Below are 14,158 nucleotides of genomic sequence, written 5' to 3' on the forward strand. Positions count from 1 at the left end.
GTGGGGTCAGACCCACTCGTCGCCATTGGAGTGTTGGGGGCCCTCATACTGCTGCCATAAGGTGACACAGACAGTACTTGGGTTCATGTAACTGGTCTCAGGCACATGCACCCAGCCCTTTTTATTATGGGTGAGCGCAAAGCACTCCGTCCCATTCTGTAATCTCTCTTTGGCCTTCCAACCACACCCATTTCACGTCACTCACTTATATTGGTTTGTGGGCTTGCCTTTTAAAATCCGCTTGCTTTCATTTGTGAAAGGCATACATACGTCATGCTTTTTCCGGTGTTTAGCCCACCTACACAGCACTGGTAAACTACTAAAAACATACAAGGTTTGATGTTTTCAGCATGGTGTCCGAGCTACCTATCTGTTTATTTTCCACGCAGCGCAATCACGCTGCATTTTACACAGTGCAATCGCGCTGCATTTTTTTTTTCTCTTTACAACGCTAATAGGTCTAACTCGAGCAAATGCAAGACCCGTTGCATTGAAAATGCTTGTTAGCAGAGTCATTTGACTGGTGATGCCTGTGATGGATGGGTGAGGGGTGAATGTAGAAGCCAGCCCTCAGCAGAGGAGCTGGTGGAAACACTGGAACGTGTCCTGTTGGAAACTACACTTGATTAAATTTCGCTAAAATATAGTGTTAAGTTCTGGTTTGACATTTTGCGTGATTGGGCGAATTACATGAATTTCACGCAATTCATAGTAATTATTTTTGGAAAATATCACTGTGTTTAAATGACAATGTACTTTTCGAAAGGTTTTCCTTTCAGGTCTTAGCCCCGTTATTTTTCTCTCGTTTAGGCGAAGATTTACCAAATGGAAGAACCACGACCGGCTGCACACAGGTCCCTCCCATTTCCAACCTCAGTTATAAGCCCCGCCCCTTCCTCGCGCACACGTGGAACGGATCCGCCACGCAGCGCGGGGTCCTAGTATGACTGTCTTTCGGGCTGCCCTCGGTGCGCCTGTCGGCGGGAGCAGCGGGACTCGGGAAAGGACGAGAAGGCAGCTCGCCAGTGTAGCTACTAAAGACTGCAAAGTAGTCTCCGATCCTCACGCAGTCAGACGGCGAGTCCGGAGCCCCCAAGAGCTGTAGATATAGATACAGATGAATTTGAGGCAGCCCCAGGGCGGAGTTAGCATGGGGGTGTGTCGCCAGCAGGGCGGTGCTAGAGAGGGGGCGGGGCCTGTATTAATTCCGGCCAGACACCGGTCCGTAAGTGGGGTTACCTGCATAGGAGAAGGTCCTTGGCAGGTAAGCTAGTAACGTGTTCATATCGCCTATCCGCAGTTAGTGATGAGTTGCCTGCGCAACGCATGTTCCATTCTGGGGCTTGTAGTTTATTTTTTAGCATTGTAAGTAGGGGTTCGAAAATATCAGCAGGCAACAGGCGCCTTAGTTGAAAAGTGGGACTAGCAAAAACTGCAACGCCTGCCGTTGGACAGCAGTGTAGCATTGTTATGCTTTGTATGCTGGACTCTTGACTAATACTAAGCACTTTACGTTTTAGATACAGCTGCAAGTGTTTGCGATTGGTGCTTGTTCATTGATAATGTTTTGTGGTGTTGGTGCACAGACTTTGACCAGCAAAGCTCTAAAACCATCCTAGTTCCTGTGTGCTTAGCTCCTCCAGTATGTTTTTTCATTATATGCTGGGGTTTGCACCCCTGTTTAATTCATTATAAATCAGGACTCCAAGTAACTGAATTAAAAGAAAATATCTCAAGTGAATGCACTACTTCCAATTATAACTGGTAAGCTTGCCAGATGGCGGTGGCCATCCACCGTGGGTCTTTTGTTTGTGTTCTGATAGGCCAGGATTGGGTCAAAGGAGCTGGTCCGACTCGGTCAAGGGTAAAGCGCCAGTGGTTTGTCTCATTGGTACATGGCAGGATTGCCCCGTTTTAGGTCCTCTGCCTAATCTCTGCAGGTAGCTGAGTTCTGGAATTCCTCACTGGGTATCTTGTTGGATGTGATCTTATTATGCAAATTCCTTGGTCTTTGCTGGGTGCTTTCATGAGTGTTTGAGTAAAGTGTATGTGGCTGGCTGTCTTAGGTCAAGTGAGTAATTTATTGATGCATAGTTAATTAAAACAATTATATATATATATATACATATATATAACAATAGAAATATTGCCACACTTCTACAGTATAACCACTATAACACAATTAATAAAAATGTAGCTAGACAATATAAGTGTCATTAAAGTTAACCTCTTTAACAAAAGAGGTAAATCTGTAACTATTGACAATGTATTAATAGCCTGCACCTTAGCATTTAGGAGATAAGTTGCCCGTGCATTTTCAGACGAAAGGGCTAGCAGCTTATCATAACATGCACATATGGGGCATTCCTTTTTGCTATAACTAAAATAATAAGGTTCAGCCAGAAACCACCGACACTGAGTTGTGCTTTCATACTACTATGCCTAGTGAGGAGATTACTAGTTTGAAATTGCCAGCTGAAACATAGATAATATAGTGACTGGAACTAGCTGGTCACTAAAGTGCAGAGGGAAGCGAAATCAGCCGGGGTTATCCATTGCAAAGTCTGAAGACTATGTTTTAGAGAACCTAGAAGAGTGCGGTTTGCGGAACACTTGATGTTAGCCCATTATTGATGAATGGTATAATGCCTACTAGGGTTACCCCTCTTCGATGTAAGAAATAAAAGGATAAAAAACGTAAAAACCCTCCTAATTCTCCACTAATAGAGTGAACAACTCTTTAACGTGCAATAAGAATTTAATGACTAGCCGCTAACTGTATGTTATGCCTGTTTAAGAAAGCCATCACGGCTATGCGACAAGATCTAATTTGTAAAGGTTTCAATGAAGGACATCATTTATTTCTCGTAGGCGTGACTGCCGGGCAGATAACACAAAAAAAGTAAGACCTTTTCCGTTGACAAACCACAAAAGGCAGCAAAAAGAATCTGGCCAAATTTGCCTCCACGATGTGTCCAGATCCTTGGACAGAAAAACTCCCAAAAAGGAGTGCTTGATAGTGCCTGCAAGATGGGTTGTTAGATATGGCTGGGGGTGCCAAGAGGTGTATGAATGAAGGACGGACCAACCATGGCGTTTTGCCATGCCTCCTTTGTCTAATGTCCAAGAATAAAGTTCAGAGGCCTTGTTGGTGATTTTTGTTTTTTTAACAAAGGAAAGGCAAGTGTTTCTCTAGATCAGTGTTTCCCAAGCTGTCGGTCGCGACCCCCTTTTGGGTTGCGAGCCTATGTTCTGATGGCTCTGGAAGCCCGAGCTATAACTAAAAATGCCTTTAAAGTCTGTGTTTATTGTGTCATATTTGCCATTCCCCAGATAAGAGGTTGTATGCCAGGCTGTCTTCTGACAAATTGTTGCTTGTTTTAACATGGGCATTATTGTTTACTTGCCTTTCTCTGAGTGCAAAGTGAAAGGCAAGCATCTTGGTGCACTATCTAAATTGGACAGGGGCGCCCCAAACAGCAGGAGTCTGTTTTTAAAGTAACAACTTTTTGTTGTACTTTTACTTTTCAGATGTTTCTCTTGCTACTTAAGAGGTTGGGATCATTCTTTAGGCAATGGAGCCATCTAGTGGACAATCTTGATTACGCCACGATTGTAGAAGACCAAACAATCCTAAATGAGTGTGCTGCCATGCTGACTTTCCTACATTACACAAATTATGGTCAGGTTTTCAATACATCAGAAGGCAGAGAAGCTGAATTGACCTTTCCAGGTTCTAAACGTGTGACCTGAAGTATACACACAGATGCCAGTAATGAGCATGTTGGTTACTAAACCAACTTCCGGCATATGTCAGGCAGATGCATTTCTTCAGGAGTGGTTACCTTGCAGTTTTATTCCTCATGTTATGGCCTTCTGTTTGAGAAAGGTGAAACAACAATTGCCCACAATGGAGATACATTAGCGCACACACACGTCTGTAACTTGTGCTGATGCGCCCAGGTTTGAATGGGATAATGATGCCAGTTCTAATTGTCAGTCATTAAAAGCAGCAGAGATGGAAACACCTTCAACCAACAAACTTATTCTGAAGAAACTTTAGAGATTCTGAGAGCATCACAAATTCTGCTCAGGAACGAGCTAAAGACACACCTCTTCAAAGAGCACTACATCACAGTGCAGTAACTGTTCACTGCTATGAGAACCCTGTGTTCCTTCAGTCAGTCACTGACACTGCATGGATCTCTGCAATGGATAGGACAGGATTACATCTATGATTATAATACCTTCAGCAAAATAAGACACTTTACTGGGTGATGCGCAAATGATAAATACATACAGAAACCCGATTTCCACACATTATAATTTGTGTGATATATAGTTTTACCAGAAAAACTGTATGTCTTTAGAAATTTAGTGGTCATTTAAATGGAAAATGTGTATAGATGGCGACCTAACGCACAATGTTTCAGTTACGTAAAAAAATGCTGTTATCAATAAGGATACTACTAAATGTGTTGTCTAATTTGTGGTGGCTCTGGTTCCCTGTTCCTGTGCTTTCCATGTTGCTCTCAACATAAGTTTAATTTTAATTTTGGATGTAGTGTGTAAAAGTATTACTTTAGGAAATTTGGTGTGTGTGTGTGTGTGTGTGTATATATGTGTGTGTGTGTATATATATATATATATATATATATATATATATATATGTGTGTGTATATATATATATATATATATATATGTATATATATATATATATGTTTGATGGCATGTGTAGCTGCAGATACACATGCTGTGCATTATCCTGCCATCTAGTGTTGGGCCCGGAGTGTTACAAGTTGTTTTTCTTCGAAGAAGTCTTTTCGAGTCACGAGACCGAGGGACTCCTCCCTTTCGGATCCATTGCGCATTGGCGTCGACTCCATCTTAGATTGTTTTCTTTCCGCCATCGGGTTCGGACGTGTTTCTCTTCGCTCCGTATTTTGAATCGGGAAAGTTAGCTAAATATCGAAAATTCAGCTGTATTGTTCTCGCTCGTTACCGGGTTAGTGTTATCGTATCGGTCTGAACGCATCCATCAACGAAGACTATTGGATTGGACCCCCTTCCGCTTTTGTACGAAGTGCCACTCGAAGTATCCTTATACAGACCAACACCTGGTCTGTAATCTGTGTTTATCACCAGAACACAGGGAGGATACTTGTGAGGCCTGTCGAACGTTTTGATCAAAAAAGACTCCTCGTGATCGACGAGCTAGAAGACTACAAATGGCGTAGACACCGAGAGAACAACTTGACGCCGAAGAGGAGGAAAGAATTTCCATCCAAGGGACGGACTCTGACGATTCCGAAAGTGAGCGAACCATGACGATGCAGAAAACAGTGAGTAAAACTGCCCCGTCCAAAACTCACACAAAGATCGTTAAGGCCAAGGGGACGCCACCGCCAGCAGGCCATGGCTTAACCCATCGAAAAGAAGGTGACCAAACATCGGCACCGAAAAAGGCCAGAGATTTGCCGAAGACTTCCGACTCGGTCGAGATTCCGGCACCGAACGATCTCGACATCGAGAGTTCGACTCACCCAAGGTGAGAAAAATAATGTCGGAACCGAGAAAGTCTTTATCGGAAACATCAGTACCGAAAAAAGTGGCTTCGGAGCCAAAAAGAAGGTCTTACACAGAAGAGCAAGGACTTTCCAGCCAAATGCATGAAAAACACAGATTTGAGCAGGAAACAAGTATGGTTGAGCCAGACCATACGCAAAGGAGGTTGCATATCCAGAAGGAAACTGGAAAAATACAAACTCTTCTTCCAATTAAAACAAAAAGAAAACTAGCATTTCAAGAGTCAGAAATGCAGCCCAAGGTGAAGGTGGCCAGAGAAAAAACACCACCACCAAGTTTTTCTCCACAACCTTCCCCACTACACTCACCACAGTTGTCTCCGGTGGGAACACCTCCTATGCAGTCACCTACGTATACAGGGATGGCGCAGGATGATCCTGATGCATGGGACTTGTATGATGCACCAGTATCAGACAACAGTCCGGACTGTTACCCAACAAAGCCGTCACCTCCAGAGGACAGTACTGCATATACGCAGGTACTATCAAGGGCAGCTACGTTCCACAATGTAGCAATGCACTCTGAGCCAATAGAGGATGATTTCCTGTTCAACACCCTGGCATCCACCCACACTTCCTATCCGAGTCTGCCAATGCTCCCGGGCATGCTCAAACATGCAAAACAGGTATTTCAGGAGCCAGTTAAAGGAAGGGCTATCACGCCTAGGGTGGAGAAAAAATACAAGCCTCCCCCAACGGATCCTGTGTTTATAACACAGCAACTTACACCAGACTCGGTGGTGTGTAGGAGCAGCAAGAAAGAGGGCAAACTCTCAATCGTCAGGAGACGCTCCACCGCCTGACAAAGAGAGTAGGAAGTTTGACGCAGCGGGCAAACGAGTGGCAGCACAGGCAGCCAGTCAATGGTGGATCGCAAACTCACAAGCCCTACTTGCTCGCTACGACAGGGCACACTCAGACCAGATGCAACACATTATACAACACTTGCCCAAAGAACACCAGAAACATGCCCAACAGGTTGGGGAAGAAGGACAAGCAATATCCAACAACCAAATAAGGTCCACATTAGACTCTGCAGACACGGCAGCACGAACAGTCAACACTGCGGTAACCATTTGCAGGCATGCATGGTTCCGAAGCTCTCGATTCAAGCCAAAAATCCAACAAGCAGTGTTGAACATGCCTTTTAACCAGGAACAATTGTTTGGGCCGGAAGTGGACACAGTAGTTGAAAAATTAAAGAAGGACACGGCCAAAGCCATGGGTGCGCTCTACTCCCCACATGGCAGAGGCACATTTAGAAAGCCACAATTTAGAGGGGGGCTTCGAATGCGAACACCAGAGCCTTCCACCTCGCAAACCAGACCCACCTATCAGGCACAGTACCAGAGGGGAGGGTTTCGTGGCTCATATAGAGGTGGACAATTCCCAAGAGGAAGGGGAAAGTTCCAGACACCTAAAACAAGCCAAACCAAACAGTGACTTTAATGTAACCGAACCCCAACACTTAACACCAGTGGGGGGGAGACTTACCGCATACTATCAAAACTGGACACACATTACTATGGACGCATGGGTCCTAGCCATTATCCAACATGGTTATTGCATAGAATTGACAAATTTCCCGCCAGATGTGCCCCCGAGGGCACACAACATGTCCAAACAACACTTGGACCGATTTACAAATAGAGGTCCAAGCATTATTACAAAAACAAGCAATAGAGTTAGTACCCAACCATCAGAAAGGAACAGACGTCTACTCACTATGGTGGTCATTCTGACCCTGGCGGTCTTTGACCGCCAGGGCGGAGGACCGCGGGAGCACCGCCGACAGGCCGGCGGTGCTCCAATGGGGATTCCGACCGCGGCGGTAAAGCCGCGGTCGGACCGGCACCACTGGCGGGGTCCCGCCAGTGTACCGCGGCCCCATTGAATCCTCCGCGGCGGCGCAGCTTGCTGCACCGCCGCGGGGATTCCGACCCCCCCTACCGCCATCCAGATCCCGGCGGTCGGACCGCCGAGATCCGGATGGCGGTAGGGGGGGTCGCGGGGCCCCTGGGGGCCCCTGCATTGCCCATGCCACTGGCATGGGCATTGCAGGGGCCCCCGTAAGAGGGCCCCTACATGTATTTCACTGTCTGCTGCGCAGACAGTGAAATACGCGACGGGTGCAACTGCACCCGTCGCACAGCTTCCACTCCGCCGGCTCGATTCCGAGCCGGCTTCATCGTGGAAGCCTCTTTCCCGCTGGGCTGGCTGGCGGTCTGAAGGCGACCGCCCGCCAGCCCAGCGGGAAAGTCAGAATTACCGCCGCGGTCTTTCGACCGCGGAACGGTAACCTGACGGCGGGACTTTGGCGGGCGGCCTCCGCCGCCCGCCAAGGTCAGAATGAGGGCCTATATTTCCTAATTCCAAAGAAGGACAAAATGTTAAGACCTATATTAGACCTCAGAACACTGAATCTCTTCATCAAGTCGGATCACTTTTCATGGTAACACTTCAAGACGTGGTTCCCTTACCTAAAAAAGGTGGACTACATGTCAACATTAGATCTCAAGGATGCCTACTTTCATATACCCATCCATCCTTCTCACAGAAAATACTTAAGGTTTGTAATACACGGCGTACACTATCAATTCAAAGTGTTACTGTTCGGGTTAACAACAGCCCCAAGGGTATTCCCAAAATGCCTTGCAGTAGTAGCCACTCACATAAGGAGACAGCACATGCACGTATTCCCATACTTAGACGACTGGCTAATAAAAACCAACACTCAACAACAGTGTCTTCTTCACACGCAATACGTTATAAAACCTCTACACAAACTAGGGTTTTCTATAAATTTCCAGAAATCACATCTGCAGCCATCCCAAATACAACAATTCTTGGGAGCAACACTAAACACACAAAAAGCAATTGGCACTCCAAGTCCACAAAGGGTCCAAGCATTCCAAAATATAACATCAAGCATACAGCCAAACCAACACTACCCAATAAGGTTTGTAATGAAACTTCTAGGCATGATGTCTTTGTGCATAGCCATTGTCCCAAACGCAAGATTACACATGCGGCCCTTACAACAGTGCCTAGCAAAACAATGGACACAAGCACAGGGTCAACTCCAAGATCTAGTGTTGATAGACCGCCAGACACACTTCTCGCTTCAATGGTGGAACCCTATAAATTTAAACCAAGGGCGGCCATTCCAAGACCCAGTGCCTCAAGATGTGATCACAACAGATGCTTCCATGATGGGGTGGGGAGCACACCTCAACAAGCACAGTATACAGGGACAATGGGACAATCAACAAAAACAACTCCACATAAATCATTTAGAACTGTTGGAAGTGTTTCTAGCATTAAAAGCATTTCAACCACTAATAGCCCACAAACACATTCTTGTCAAAACAGACAACATGACAACGATGTATTATCTCAACAAACAAGGAGGGACACACTTGTCACAACTGCCTCTTAGCACAAAAAAATTGCCATTGGGCACTTCACAATCACATTCGCCTAATAGCACAATACATCCCAGGCATTCAGAACCAGTTAGCCGACAATCTCAGTCGCGATCACCAGAAAACTCACGAATGGGAAATTCATCCCCAGATCCTACAGGATCACTTCCTCCGCTGGGGAACACCAAACATAGACCTATTTGCAACAAAAGAAAATGCAAAATGCCAAAACGTCGCATCCAGGTACCCACACCCTCAATCCAAGGGCAATGCACTATGGATCAGTTGGTCAGGGATATTTGCTTACGCTTTTCCCCCCTCTCCCACTCATTCCTTATCTGGTCAACAAACTAAGTCAAAACAAACTCAAACTAATACTCATAGCACCAACCTGGGCTCGCCAACCGTGGCACACAACACTGTTGGACTTATCAGTAGTACCTCACATCAAGTTACCAAACATACCAGATCTGTTAACACAACACAAACAACAGATCAGACACCCGAATCCAGCATCACTCAATCTAGCAATCTGGCTCCTGAAGTCTTAGAATTCAGACATTTAAACCTTACACAAGAGTGTATGGAGGTCATTAAACAAGCTATAAAACCTACAACAAGACATTGTTACGCAAACAAATGGAAAAGCTTTGTTTACTACTGCCACACTAATCAGATTCAACCACTACATGCCTCCACAAAGGATATTGTAAGCTACGTATTACACTTACAAAAGTCTAATCCAGCATTCTCTTCCATTAAAATACATCTCACTGCAATATCTGCCTATCTGCAGATTACACATACAACATCGCTTTTTAGAATCCCAGTCATCAAAGCATTTATGGAGGGACTAAAAAAATCATACCCCCAAGGACACCACCAGTACCTTCGTGGAACCTTAATATTGTATTAACACGACTCATGGGACCACCATTCGAACCCATGCACTCTTGTGAGATGCAATACTTAACTTGGAAAGTAGCCTTTCTAATAGCTATCACATCACTTAGAAGAGTAAGTGAGATACAAGCATTTTACTATTCAAGAACCCTTTACACAAATACATAAACATAAAGTGGTTCTCCGTACAAATCCCAAATTCCTACCAAAGGTCATATCACCATTCCACCTAAACCAAACAGTGGAACTCCCAGTATTCTTTCCACAACCAGACTCCGTAGCCGAAAGAGCCTTACATACATTAGACATAAAGAGAGCACTAATGTATTACATTGACAGAACAAAACAATTTCGTAAAACAAAACAATTGTTTGTAGCCTTCCAAAAACCTCATGCAGGTAATCCTATATCCAAACAAGGCATCGTCAGATGGATAGTTAAATGTATTCAAACTTGCTATATTAAAGCAAAAAGAGATCTACCTATTACACCAAGAGCACATTCCACTAGGAAGAAAGGCGCCACAATGGCTTTTCTTGGGAATATACCTATGACAGAAATTTGTAAGGCAGCCACCTGGTGTACGCCTCATACATTCACTAAGCATTACTGTGTAGATGTGTTAGCAACGCAACAAGCCACAGTAGGACAGGCTGTATTAAGAACATTATTTCAGACAACTTCAACTCCGACAGGCTAAGCCACCGCATTTTTGGGGAGATTACTGCTTATTAGTCTATGCACAGCATGTGTATCTGCAGCTATCCATGCCACAGAACGGAAAATGTCACTTACCCAGTGTACATCTGTTCGTGGCATGAGACGCTGCAGATTCACATGCGCCCTCCCACCTCCCCGGGAGCCTGTAGCCGTTATTAGTTGAATGAAAATTGTAAATAACTATTATTTTAATATACATTATGTACATACATACCTACTCCCTTGCATGGGCACATCTAGTATACTCACAACTCCTACCTCACCCTCTGCGGGGAAAACCATCTAAGATGGAGTCGACGCCCATGCGCAATGGATCCGAAAGGGAGGAGTTCCTTGGTCTCGTGACTCGAAAAGACTTCTTCGAAGAAAAACAACTTGTAACACTCCAAGCCCAACACTAGATGGCAGGATAATGCACAGCATGTAAATCTGCAGCGTCTCATGCCACGAACAGATGTACACTGGGTAAGTGACATTTTCCATATATATATATCTATCCTTCATTTAAAACTTCATGGAGCCCACACTTCTCCTTAAATCAGCTCTGTATGAACATTGTTTTCACACATGCCTTCCTGTTCTACGTTTCCTTGCATATTTACCCCCCGAGGATCACCTTGTAATGCCATGTTGCAGGCACCGTCCAGTATACTCTTTTTCATATTTTAAGGTGAAGGGTTTGGAGCATCTGAACTTGACCTTCGTATCCCTTGTGGGTGTTCACTAGACTACATCTGCTTAACGGTATTCTCCTATGGGCGAGTGTCCGCCACCTCTTATTTGATTATAAAGGGTTTGAGGTAGAGGGAAGTGTTGTGTCGGTGTTATGATGGCCGTGCTTTTCTGTTGATGCTGTTATGTTTATTTTACAGGGTGTAGCAGCTGCTTTGTGCTCGGGAGGAAGATGCACTTCAGAGATAGCTGTATTTTCTACCTAGGCTTTCTCCTGGCCTCTCTTCTTGCTGGCATATCTGCCAGGAAAGGCCAGGACCTGCATTGTGGAGGTAGGAGACAATCTACTATGCCCTCTTGCCTTTGTCATACGTTTGGCTCATCCTGCTACTGACCAGGGTGAAGGTGCTGCAGCCGCAGTGCTTTAATTGCATGCATCTTGGCTGTTTTTTTCCCTACCACCATTTCTATCTGATCTTATCTTTGTTTCTCATGTGCCTTTACATGTTTGAAAGAATAATTTACTACTAATATAGTTGCCTATGTAAAGCAGGCACAAGTTATGTGATTAACAAGAGAAGATCAGAAAATGGAGATGTCAAGCAGACATCAACACCTCTTGGCAAAGCCAGTAGGTCTCACCTGTTGGTTGTCACCACTAACATATTAGCTCTGCCAGTGTTGTGCAGCACTAAGTCAAAATAGCTAAAAGCGCATTTGAAATTCCTGAAAAGTATGGATTTTTCTTTTTTCATTACAAAAATCTATTTACACTTAGTTCCTTAATGATTTCGAATCCTTTCCCAGTATACGATGACCCCATCAACCCACTCCTGCAAAACCTTGCACAAATGAACTTTTAAACCCGATTTCAAGTCTTAAGACCGCAGCGGCTGCCTGGGTATTAAATCCATACAGATTCTTTAAGATTTGTCCTTCTGTTTTTGACTAATGAACCACATTTCAAAACATCAGTTAATTCCACTGCATACAATTAAGTGGCTGGAATTTCGTATTGAAATATAGAAAATGGATGGGGAACGTCTCTTCCTCACTGCTTTTATAGAAAGCGCCCAACCCTTTTGGTCTGAGATTTAGCCTTACAGATGCTGTTGGATCCGTGGTCTAAATCATTTCAAGTGCTGCACACGATTTCCCCTCCATAATGTATAAGGTTTAACAGTTTCCAATGTATCTGTACCGAGGTACCAAGAGTAATTAGAGAGGTTACATTTATTTTTGCCCTGGAAACATAAGATTTTGCCTTTGGAAATGTTGATTTTTCAAAAAGTGTGACCCGGCGTACAGCTGTAGAGCAGCAAGGCAGCTATTTTATATATTTAGGTGTAAGATCAAGAATTCTAATATCGCCCGCATATAACAGACCGGACACCAATACTTGGAAGATATCCTGGGCTGTTACTCAGCACAACCAGTAGATCAAATATATGAAGGGAAAATAGCAGCAAGGCCAGCAATCAGCTCTGCTTCAAGCCATATTTGTTTGTGGATATCACAGCGGGGAGGCCTCAGTCACTTCCTAGCAGGACTTGACATCAGCACTGCAGTAATTAAGCGTAATAAGGTCCCAGGTATGCCCAGTTCATTTAACATTTTCCACAGGGTTATTTGATCAACTTTATCAATTGCAGTGGAAAGGTTAATTAATGCAACATAGACTGTGGATCCTCTGTCTATCACATATTTTTCTGCAATAAGTTGCAGGGCTTAATATAGTAAAAAAGCAATGTTCCGAGTGAGTGATGGACACATGAAGAAGGAGGAAAGTAATCATATAAGCAAGCAAATGAGTGGTGAGAAAATCAGTCCATAATAAGCAGAGGTCAGGCCCAGAGCCCACTGTAAGTATTGGTATTGCCCTCAATACGTCTTTGACAACTTACAACTAAAAAACATCTGTGTGCAAGGTCTAAAAGTGTTAGGGAATGGGAAAATTGGATTGCGTTTCAGGCATTAACTTTGAAATCACATTTTCAGTCTAAAGTCTGTTACTTGTCCTGCTCCCTGTGTCCCAGCCATCACACTGATGTCGTATGGATAGCTATTTACTTCCCCTTGCCATTCCGACCCTGACATTGCTTGTCATAATATCTTCAAGTGACCATGGTCCAGGCACATGCTGCAGACGACATGTCCGGAAAACGCTTAATCACTAATAGCATGAAAGGAGAGGTAATGTTCTATAAGCTCTCAAGTGCGAGCTTGTGTGAAAGAGGAGATTGGGAGTGCTATAACCACGCATGGATGTATGGTGTGGCCAAGCTATACTGTTTCTTAACTCCTTTACTGGTGGGTTGTCCGAGCACTCCAATGCCAGATCTTTTTTCTAATGATTGCATAGGCCTTGTGTAGACTTTAGTGGGCATTTCCCCTGCCATTAGTGGATTGTTCCTATGTCGTATACATGCACATTATAAGGTGCTACTATGTATGCTCTTTTATGACACGTATATATCAATAGGACAGTTGAGAGATTAAATCTGAGCTCCCCTGCTAATTTTCTACCAGCTGTAATAATGACAATCTTTTGCATAGTATTTCCCCCAGCCTTGACTGTTTTGCTCGCTGTAGAACTATGTGAACATTTCCCCTGCTAACTAGTGGTAAAGGGACTGTGCTCCCCTGCTCAACATGATGGAACGGGTATGCACTTGATTGGTATTTTTAACTTACCTATACATCCCTAAGTACTGGTACAAAGTGTACCCAGGGCCTGTAGGTTAAATGCCACCAGCAAACTGCAGCCCCTGTTGTACCTTCCACTATAGTGGCAGCGCAAACATGGCTTCAGGCCTGTCCGTGTACCCAACTGTAGTAGTATAAAAACTGCAC

At 44.3% G+C, this 14,158-nt stretch overlaps 1 protein-coding gene across 1 annotated transcript in view; it reads left to right on the forward strand.

Annotated features, from left to right (window-relative positions):
* The first annotated feature begins 1,152 nt into the window (after nucleotides 1-1,152).
* CNPY2 (canopy FGF signaling regulator 2) overlaps nucleotides 1,153-14,158 on the forward strand; it is a 42,865-nt gene continuing 29,859 nt past the window's right edge. Inside the window, exons 1-2 of the mRNA XM_069230550.1 lie at nucleotides 1,153-1,264; nucleotides 11,506-11,637. Of these exons, the coding sequence (XP_069086651.1) occupies nucleotides 11,538-11,637 (100 nt within the window). The 5' untranslated portion in view covers nucleotides 1,153-1,264; nucleotides 11,506-11,537. The remainder of the gene's footprint in view (nucleotides 1,265-11,505; nucleotides 11,638-14,158) is intronic.

Source organism: Pleurodeles waltl, chromosome 4_2, assembly GCF_031143425.1.
Source record: "Pleurodeles waltl isolate 20211129_DDA chromosome 4_2, aPleWal1.hap1.20221129, whole genome shotgun sequence".
NCBI classification, from domain to species: Eukaryota; Metazoa; Chordata; class Amphibia; order Caudata; family Salamandridae; genus Pleurodeles; species Pleurodeles waltl.